This window comes from Cyprinodon variegatus, unplaced genomic scaffold (assembly GCF_000732505.1).
Source record: "Cyprinodon variegatus isolate N-32 unplaced genomic scaffold, C_variegatus-1.0 Scaffold752, whole genome shotgun sequence".
Lineage (NCBI taxonomy): Eukaryota > Metazoa > Chordata > Actinopteri > Cyprinodontiformes > Cyprinodontidae > Cyprinodon > Cyprinodon variegatus.
In genome coordinates this window covers 275,661-285,422 of record NW_015151205.1, presented here as the reverse complement: position 1 = coordinate 285,422, position 9,762 = coordinate 275,661, and the positions used below count along the sequence as shown (strand labels likewise).

The 9,762-nt window shown below is 47.7% G+C and overlaps 1 protein-coding gene across 5 annotated transcripts in view; it reads right to left on the bottom strand.

The window, feature by feature from the left end:
• Nucleotides 1–9,762, bottom strand: part of LOC107098173 (myelin transcription factor 1-like protein) — a 48,754-nt gene that overhangs the window by 2,579 nt on the left and 36,413 nt on the right. For 4 of the 5 annotated variants that reach the window (XM_015395683.1, XM_015395682.1, XM_015395681.1 and 1 more), the window contains 12 exons: nt 9,413–9,633; nt 8,330–8,598; nt 6,874–7,098; nt 5,649–5,776; nt 5,394–5,462; nt 5,248–5,310; nt 5,079–5,162; nt 3,217–3,438; nt 2,355–2,446; nt 2,181–2,284; nt 1,603–1,746; nt 859–921 (listed from right to left, as the gene is read on the bottom strand). In XM_015395683.1, the coding sequence (XP_015251169.1) occupies nt 859–921; nt 1,603–1,746; nt 2,181–2,284; nt 2,355–2,446; nt 3,217–3,438; nt 5,079–5,162; nt 5,248–5,310; nt 5,394–5,462; nt 5,649–5,776; nt 6,874–7,098; nt 8,330–8,598; nt 9,413–9,633 (1,684 nt within the window). The remainder of the gene's footprint in view (nt 1–858; nt 922–1,602; nt 1,747–2,180; nt 2,285–2,354; nt 2,447–3,216; nt 3,439–5,078; nt 5,163–5,247; nt 5,311–5,393; nt 5,463–5,648; nt 5,777–6,873; nt 7,099–8,329; nt 8,599–9,412; nt 9,634–9,762) is intronic. The other variant, XM_015395685.1, reaches the window with a different exon arrangement.

The window sequence follows — 9,762 nt, the reverse complement described above, 5'->3', positions numbered from 1 at the left end:
CTCTGATGCGATCTACCTGCTCAAACTGCACGTCTAAAAACCACTCAGGCTCGTCAATGTGGAAGAAGAAGAAGAACTCCCATGTTTGCGCATGTGCAGTGCGCTAGGTTCTGGTAAATCGGCTTCTAGCTCAGGAGGTCCGACTGAATTTCAAACTAGTTTGATTTTCTCCCGACCTTACGATTCCCGATGGTCGTTGGAGGCTGATCGCCCCTCGTTACCTCGCACCATCAGGCTGAAAGTCGGCCCGATTAAAAAAATTCTCACACGACAGGAGAATTGTCGCGAAAAGGGCAAAAGGCGTTTGGTCCAGTGTATGCCCGGCTTAAGCTGCAGGTGTGGTTGCAGGAACGGGTGAGTTTTTGTTCTCATTTTGTTGCATCTCCATCAAAACTTTAGCGGGACTTTGATGAAGTTCTGACGCGAGGTTTTCAGTCCTGTCTGGATTTGGATCAGAGTAGCAGATTGTTTCTCTATAGATGAGTAATTCGATAAACTCTACAGCTTATAAACGGTTCGGCGGTCCACTCCCGCACCTGGATCCAATCTCTGATCAATCAGCTGTAAAGATGGAACATAATTTCTGATTCCAGAGCCACTCCAGGCTCCAAAGAAGCCCCAACCATCAGCCCTCCACCACCATGCTTCTCAGTTGTTTCTTCTTAGGTTGAATTTGACTCATTTTAGGCAGGAAATTCGTTTTCTTTGTTTTTATTATTTTATCTGAAGAAGTTCTGAACATTGAAGGTGAAGGATGGAGGTGATGGACGGTCAGCAGTGATGAGCAGCATAGTGGGGGTAAGTAAGGGGCTAAGGGTGCAGAAGAGGAGGATAATTGGATAAAGGATGATGTCTTACTCTGGGAAGCATCTTTAAACTGCAGTTAAGCTTTACTGGGGTCTCTTTCTGTGGCAGCGGTCTCTACAGGAGAGGGTGTACAGAGAAGTCCATTAGCCTAGCATCACTCCAGAACCTCACCAACCACACAATCTCCACCTTAACGAGTCGTTCCAGATGTCTGAGACACAAACGGATTCAGCGTCCTCGTTAAGGTGGAGCTCGTTAAAGCAGAACAAAAAGCTCCAGTAATCTGTCAGCTTTCTATTGCCAGAGATTATCCAATTAGCCTGAGTCTCCTTCCGACACTGAGACAAAATGACATCCAACCAAAACCACAGCGGCGCCATTGGTTCTGTGACGAGTGGCATGAAGAGAACAGAAAGAAGCAGATGAAAAAAACAACAGTTTCTTTTATGACAAACGTTCAACGTGTCTGCAGGAGAAAAGAAGCCGAGTTTAGCTCTGGGAAACAGGTCGGCTGAGACAGCAGGAGGAAACCATGGTAACCTCAAACATCACACCTGAATGAACCGGATCCATTCTGCCAAAACCAGTAAGGATGCATCCTTACTGGTTTTAGCCTCAGGTTTGTCCTCATGGAGCTCAGCCTGACCTGAAGGCCCAAAGACCCGTCGGTTCTCTGGGTCAAAGCTTCCGCCGCCTCTGTCCTCGACACCGAGCTGTTACCGTGTCTACAGCTCAGCTCGGCGGTCCTGCTCGGTAGGGGGCGGAGCCAGAGGTTTTCGGGGGACGGTTCCTCACCATGTGTGGCAGCTGGATGTTGGCGAGGCTGTTGATGAGCGACTGGCTCAGGTTGGCCAGCTCATGCAGCAGCGAGTCGTTCTGCTGCTCGATCACTTTGTTCTCCTCCTCCATGGACTTCAGGCTGGTCTCCATGGTGGTGATCTGTTGGACGACAGCATCAGAAACCTGAGAGCATTTCACTGAACGGAGTGGATCAAGCTCCGCCCCCATCATCCCCAAGCAGCGGCTGTGTCGCCAATCGGTCCGTCCAAGAAGACGATCCGACCATCAGCTCATTTACGCAACCGGCTATACATCCGGGTCGTCCTCCATTTTATTTTTAAAAAAGTTAAAAATTAAGTTTTTCTCTCCCTAAAAATAGTAAATATACTAAACTGCAGGAAAAACGCTCTGAACACAGATAGCTGCACTCAGCGTCTGTTACCAATCAGCGGAAAATAGCGTCAATTATTGGTGAGAACGTTTCCACAGCCGTCCTTCAGAAAGTTACGCCTGTGATGTTGAGGTTTATAATAATCCATTATTAAATATAGAAAAACATGTTCAGGTTATGAGGAAAAGCTGGGATTTCTCACCTGTGTCCTCAGTTTAATCATATCTGACTCCACTTGATTATTGGACTCGTTCAGATCTTTGATTTCTTCATCCAGCTGTTTTATTTCCTCGTCGTTTTCAATTCCTGAAAAACAAGCAGACGGTTCCAGCTCCACGTTTCAGAGGAAAGGCTCACGCGGTGGAAACTGGCTCACCCTTGCTTGCTCTTTGTTTGATTGTCAGCATGTCCACGCTGCTCATCCTGGCCTTCTTCATGGCTGAGGAGGTGCGGGGACAACCGGAGAGACTGGAAGTACAAACAGATGCAGAAAACATCTGGACTGAGAGCTGGAACTCCATGGTTTTTGTCTTATCTTAATTTTTAAATTCATTTAAAGGTATAGTGGAGGATTTTCGCACATTTTTGAAAAGACCCACCTTCTCCATAAAAAAAATAAAAATGCACAATCCTGTGGAGGAACGTCTATTGAACGAATATGAGAGCGTGCACGAGCCCATTTCTCCTCGTGCACGCTCTGTTTAAAAGTTGCTATTTGCATGGCTAATTCAACCTTATCGTCCAACAGAAGATTTGCAATATTTCAGACTCGCCACCCTGTGATGCAGAGAAGCACCTCCCCTCTCGCACACTGATGAGAAAATGGATCTAACTTTGAACGAAAACCATATTCTTAATGTTTTCATGTTTCTTATGCATGGATGTATGGGAGCAATATTGTTGCAATATTTTTTTGCAAATGTGTGCAGAGTTGTGTGTCTGTATCATTTCTGACAAAACATTAAGAATATGTCTAAAAGTTCCTTCTTTGTTCATATTTCAATCTGTTTTCTCATCAGAGTTTAGAGCGACGCGTGCTCCAGCGAAAAGGGAGGTCATTCTCAGCAGGCAGGTATTTCTGGGCGTACAGCGGTAAGGGAGAAGCACGAAGGACGTCCACACGTAAACATATCAGCAGGATGATTGACAGTTAGGGGGACCAATTATTTAGATGATCCACCCGCAAAAAGAAAATCCTCCACTTTACCTTTAAGAGTAAAATTTTCATGCTTGTTCACCTGCGGTGGGTCAGGAAGCTCCCGCTGACGTGCCCGGAACCGTCGCAGCCTGGAGTCGGACACGTCATCCCGTCCGTCTTCCCCGACTTCCACACAAACTGCGATCCGTTCATGTAGCTGTCTTTTTGCCGTTTGGCCGCCAGGGGGCAGCCTGATGCACTGCGATGAGAGGCATACTTCCCGGTCACATGACCCTGTCCATCACAGCCTGGGACCGGACACCTGGGAGGACGAACCAACCGTATCAGACAACAACGGTCCCCGAAATAAAGATCTGAGTGACCTTCAGTTAATGAGATCCGCTGATATTTCACCAGGCAACTAAAAGACGCTGCCTCCTACAGGCCGGGAGGTTAACAACCCATCTCATCCAGATCCTCGGAAACTCTTCGTTATGTCCTGCGTGAACATGTTGCTTACTCAGTCAGTGCGACTGGTTAAATCTGGGCGTAAACAGCTCAGACTGTATGACAAAACCGCAGGGTTTAAAAGTTCAAAGCTCACGATGTTTGTTCTCACACCATGTGGCCCGACGCAAATCTATTTACAGGAACGAGGTCCAAGATGGCTGATCCTTCCGCTACTCGGACTTGTCTATCTGAAAGCCAAACGATTAGATGAGGAATATTGAAGCTCACTAGAGTGAAACGTGAAACGCACTTTGTGAAATTTTTTGCAGAAAACCCTAAAACGAAAAGGGCGACGATGTAATCGGACAAAGACATGGCTGAGCAAACGTGGCGACTACGGTCTGTCAATTTTAAAGAAAGAGTGTGTGTAATTTGTTTTGACTGTGACACAACCTTCACAGTTTTTCATCAAGATAAGTAAGGGAGACAAACTCTGTCTAGACAGAACAGGGCTGATTACTGTGCAATGAGGGCCGTACGATGAACCGCTCTCTCTTTGCAAAGATAATAAAATAAAATGCCGACTGAGTGAAATCCATCGATCTCCGTTTATTTAACTGGGGTGAATAGTTGAAGAATTTTTTTCCAACTAAATTGAGCTTTTTGAGACTGTTTAACTGAATGAAAGTGTGGGCCATCCCACCAAGGAAAGATTGGTTGCAAAGACGTTGTAAAGACGACATAATTTGCGTCCAAACCTACATGTGGTTGAAATGTGAAAGTTTAAAAGCCGTCATTTTCAAATTGAAAAAAGCGTGCGCTGTACCGGTCCGTTGTGGTGAAGAGAGAGCTGAGTCAAAAAGCGAAGCTCTCGATTTACCGGTCGATCTACGTTCCTACCCTCATCTATGGTCATGAACTCTGGGTCATGACCGAGAGAACGAGATCGCGGATACAAGCGGCCGAAATGGGTTTCCTCCGTAGGGTGGCTCGGCTCTCCCTTAGAGATAGGGGGAGAAGCTCAGTCATCCGGGAGGGAACCGCTGTCCTCCACGTCGAGAGGAGCCAGTTGAGGTGGCTCGGGCATCTGGTTAGGATGCCTCCTGGACGCCTCCCTGGTGAGGCCCCGGGGAAGACCCAGGACACGCTGGAGAGACTATGTTTCTCGGCTGGCCTGGGAACGCCTTGGGGTTCCTCCTGAGGGGCTAGAAGAAGTGGCTGGGGAGAGGGAAGTCTGGGCCTCCCTTCTTAGGCTGCTGCCCCCGCGACCCGACCCCGGATAAGCGGAGGAAGATGGGTGGAAGGATGGAATTTTCAGATAATTGAAAACTGGGATTATGATCTTTTCAACATCTATTATTTGACTAAAGATGGACAAAATCAGAATGACCAAACAGTCCAATTCTCAACAACCATTTCTGGACTAAATCAAGACTATGACGGACCGACAAGATTTAGTCTAAAAACCAATGTTTACATGATGCCTGCTGTTTGGGGATATTCCACTCTTACTTGATTGGTTCCTGCTCGTCCTTTTCTTCTTTGCTGTGCAGGATTTTCACGCCACTTTTCTTGGCTCGAGGACATCCAGACAGACTGCAGGAGGAACGAGACACCGGGAAAACCCGTTAAAGAGATCATCAGGAATCACACATTCTGTTTGATGGGTTGTTCCCTGTACCTCCTGTGGGAGGCGTAGTTCCCGGTAATGTGTCCCGATCCATCGCAGCCCGGCGTTGGACACCTAGTAAAAAAACAGGAACACCATCTGTCAGACGGAGGGACTCCACCTGCGGCTAGAATGTTGAGAAGATTTCACAGACTGACTTTAGTTCCTGTGAGTTGGGCGTCATCAAACCTCGAATGTTCTTATCGACCAACTGACAGCTTGAAAGACTGCAGAGGAAAAAACAAACACCAGAGCTACTGATGACCACCAAAACTTAAAATGCCCCCTACCATTGAAGTCCGACCCTGAAGTTTCAATGGACAAAACCTTAAACAACATGTGATCACTGATTAACAGGCCTGATTTCTGCTCATCTGCATGAAGAACCTTTAGAAGGTGGGTCCTATCCCTACCTGATCAGTTCCTTCTTGCCCTCCTTGCAGGCGGGGTATTTGTGGTGTTTGGGGCTGGGCACCGTCACCTCACCCGGGTAACACTGCTCATCCAGCAGCTCCTGGAACGGGTCCAGATCGTCTCTCTGCTGCAAGGGGAATAGAACCGGCATCTTAAACCTCTGCGGTCAAACTGAGAATGTGCAAAAATGACTGTATGGTTGATGACAGGTCTCCTTTCAGTCACGTTCTATGGGAGAACGCTGGTTTGGGGATTCTGACCAAACTACAGATCGGTAGAACCCTGACCTTGACCCTGACCCTGTCTGCTGTGACTCTGAAGCTTTCAGAAGCTCCAGATATACAGTAGTAACCATTCAAAATGTCTCCACTTTCCGTGAAGGGTCCTTGGCTGGTCCTTGGCTGATTCTTGCCTGATCCTTGGCTGATCCTTGGTAGGTCCTTGGCTGATTCTTGGCTGATCCTTGGTTGGTCCTTGGTTGGTCCTTGGCTTGTCCTTGGTTGGTCCTTGGCTGGTCCTTGGCTGGTCCTTGGTTGGTCCTTGGTTGGTCCTTGGCTTGTCCTTGGTTGGTCCTTGGTTGGTCCTTGGCTGGTCCTTGGCTTGTCCTTGGTTGGTCCTTGGTTGGTCCTTGGTTGGTCCTTGGCAGGTCCTTGGCTTGTCCTTGGTTGGTCCTTGGCTGGTCCTTGGTTGGTCCTTGGCTTGTCCTTGGCTTGTCCTTGGTTGGTCCTTGGTTGATCCTTGGCTTGTCCTTGGTTGGTCCTTGGTTGATTCTTGGCTGGTCCTTGGCAGGTCCTTGCCTGGTCTTTGACAGGTCCTTGGCTGGTCCTTGGATGATTCTTGGCTGGTCCTTGCCCGGTCCTTGCCTGGTCCTTGGCAGGTCCTTGGTTGGTCTTTGGATGGTCCTTGGCAGGTCCCCTACAATTCCTTTTAAGACATCCATCTTTGTACTAAAATATTGTTTCTTTCATGATTTGTGGACATTAAGATCTAAAGAGGAGCGCCATCTCCTGGTCAGACCCTGTAATTCAGTGAAAGGGTGGAGTCAGAGTAAAAAAATATGCAAGAGGGGGGTCACTGCAGTGGCAGGAAGTGGGCTGCCATTCGACCGGCGTTTGAGTGGGAGGGCCATTTTGAATGGCTGCTACTGTAAATATTGAGCTGGGACAAAGACCTGTTTCTAAACCATTCCTAAAGCCATAGACCTGTTTGGGGCCTTCCTTGTACCTCTTTGTGCTCCTGATCTTCTCCAAGACGTTTCATCTTGGTATAGTCCACCGGCAGGTCCCAGCAGTCTGCGTCGCCCAGCTGGAAGCAGCGGCTGCTGTGCAGAGCCTGCCGCTGAGGGGACATGGGCTGCAGGGGCGTCAACACCGTGCCGCTGTCCTCCGGACCTCCGGGCTGAACCGCCACATCGATAGGCCCACTATCATCATGATCACCAACTGGACTCTTAAGAAGCAGATGCAGGAAAAACTTAAAATATTCATATATTTACCCAAACACCCAGCCCTATGTTATAACATGGAGTCCCACAGGGTCTGATTCTGGGCCCACTTTTTTAATGTTAAACCTAATGGAGTTTTCTTACATAGAACAGGAAGTCGGGCAAATAAAAAAAATGTTTCATCCAAAGATGGTCCAAAATGGTATAGAGTAAAAGTATTAATGTTACTTTAAAACAAAAAAGGTGTGGTAGATAAATTACTGTTTTATAGAACTTGATGGGTCCAAAGCTATCTCTATAGTTCTGCTGCTATAGGCTTAGGACTGGAGGACATGGGAACCCCTTTTTCATCACTCCGCTTCATTCTATCTCTGTTAGTTCAGTCTCTAACGTTAGGGTTAGGGTTGTGAATTGGAGCTATATAAATAAACTGAATTGAATTGAAACTATGTAGAAATTTATTTCTGGTTATGATGCTGCTTTCACCACAAAAGGATTCTGCACCGATAGCGATGGTAGGTTAACGTGATTTATTTGTGAAAATTTAATCTGAAAGCAGAAACAACACAGTGAATACTGTAAGCTGTTTAGTTTTTATACATTCAAATAAATATTCTCGTTAAACGTTAAACCTTTGGCGTGCGTCGTCACTACCCGATCCATCCTGCACGTGCGCGAACAAAAACCCGGACTTCCAGGTAGGCAATACTTTGTTTTTCTTCCTTTTTTATTCTTTTGTCTTTTTTGTCTTTTGATTATTTTTGTTTTTTCGTAAATATTGCGTATTCTAAAAACGAAAAGAAGTAATACACTTAAATAGCCTTTCGAACGTTACTGTGACTGCTATGGGCGTGTCCGATGATGATGTCACGCAATACAATGGAGAGAATGGAAAACATTTCCATTTCTTCCACAAAAGTCGTAAAGATTTTCTATATATGATGTAGGTTATCACTTTTTAATGTTTTAGGTATATAAATAAGTATTTTTAATACTGTTATTACGTAGTTTTTCGGCAATCCGGATCTTATTATTCTTTTCGCACACGCACAGGACGGATGGTGCTTCCGGGACGGATCGTTGGTTTGGTTAGCATTAGCATTAAAGGACCTAGCATCTGCCTGAGGACAGTATTAAAGGAGAGCAGGGGAATGTGAGTGCGCCACCTACTGGCCAGGAGGAGTTCAAAGAAACGCAGGTGGCTCCTCCCTCCATCACCAGGTGACGTGAGTTTACCTGAGTCAGGATGTCGTGGGGTTTCCCTCCCAGGGCGTTGGGGAGCTCCCGGCATCTGGTGGACAGGTTGAGGATGGCGGTTGCAGCCATGTGGGCGGCCTCCATGTCGTGGGTGTAGTCAAAGCTGCTCTTGCTGCAGGTGCTGCTGGCGCTGCTTCCCCCGCCTCCACCTCCTGCGCCTCCCCCCCCACAGCTCAGGCTGCTGCTGCTGCTGGGGGCGTAGCTGGTGGTGCTGCTGGCTGGACTCGATGTCTTACAGAAACGCTTCGCTGCAGGGATTAAAACACAGACGGATAGCGGCTGGATGAAGGGAATGGAACCCAGAACCCTCTGAGTCCGTCTCCATCACAGCAGCCACCAGGCTGAACTCTGCGTGTTTCCCACTAACATCTGCTCTGCTAGAGGAGCCCCAGTCTGTCAGACTCCAATCATTCCTAATCGCCACCTCTCCTCTCCGGTCCAGCAGCTCTCTGCTGCCTTCAGCTTTTATTGTTAATTATCATGTCCCCCCCTCCCCCCCACCTGCTCTGTTTCATCCTTTGAGAAGATCAGGATGTCAGAGGGAACACTGATCTGTTCAGGAGCAGCCAGTCAGCATCACAATGGGCGGATGTTACGGAGGCACTGGTCTGAAGGAAGGAAAATCCAGGAATAATAACTGACTGAGGATGAATCAGCGTGCTGCAGTGATGCTGATGGAGGAAGCAGAACGACGGCAGGCAGTCGTGACGTCTCTTCTGAATCCTCCCCCTGCATCTCACTAATGGCTTCCAGCCAAAGGAGCCAAGTTCACCTCCATTATCTCTGCTGCTTCCCACTCCCTCCTCCTCCCCTCCATCCCTCTGCTTTCTCTCCAGCCTCACGCAGAAGCTGCAGCATTTTAACCTCATTACGCAAAGTCATGTTTGTTCACAGGAGACCAGGTCCTAATGATGGGATTCCCTTCAAAGAACAAGAACTGACAGTAAACCCACATTTTTCCGTTTTATATCGGTAAACATCATGGATTTAGTCACTGGTTCCACAGTTTCCAGTAAAACTGAACCGGAGGTGAAAGTGGAACCGTGACCTCGTTCCTCTTACCGTCGTATCCCTTAGGAGACGTGTCCCGTCCGTGCTGGGATTTAGACGTGAGGCCTCTTTTTCCGTAGCTAGCATGCTGTCCGTCGTAGCCGCTATAGTCGTAGCTCGTCTTGGAGTATTTTTCCAGCTCCTTGGTCAGATTGGATCGAGGCGTGCTGGTGGGAACGTTGTTCTTATAGCCGTACTGAGGAATCTCCAACTGCTTAACGAAACACATCGGCCTGAAATGGAAAGAAGATGGCCGCCGGTCAGCGTTCCTCATCCATCCATCATCCATCCATCCATCCATCCATCATCCATCATCCATCCATCCATCAATCCATCCATTATCCATCATCCATCCATCCATC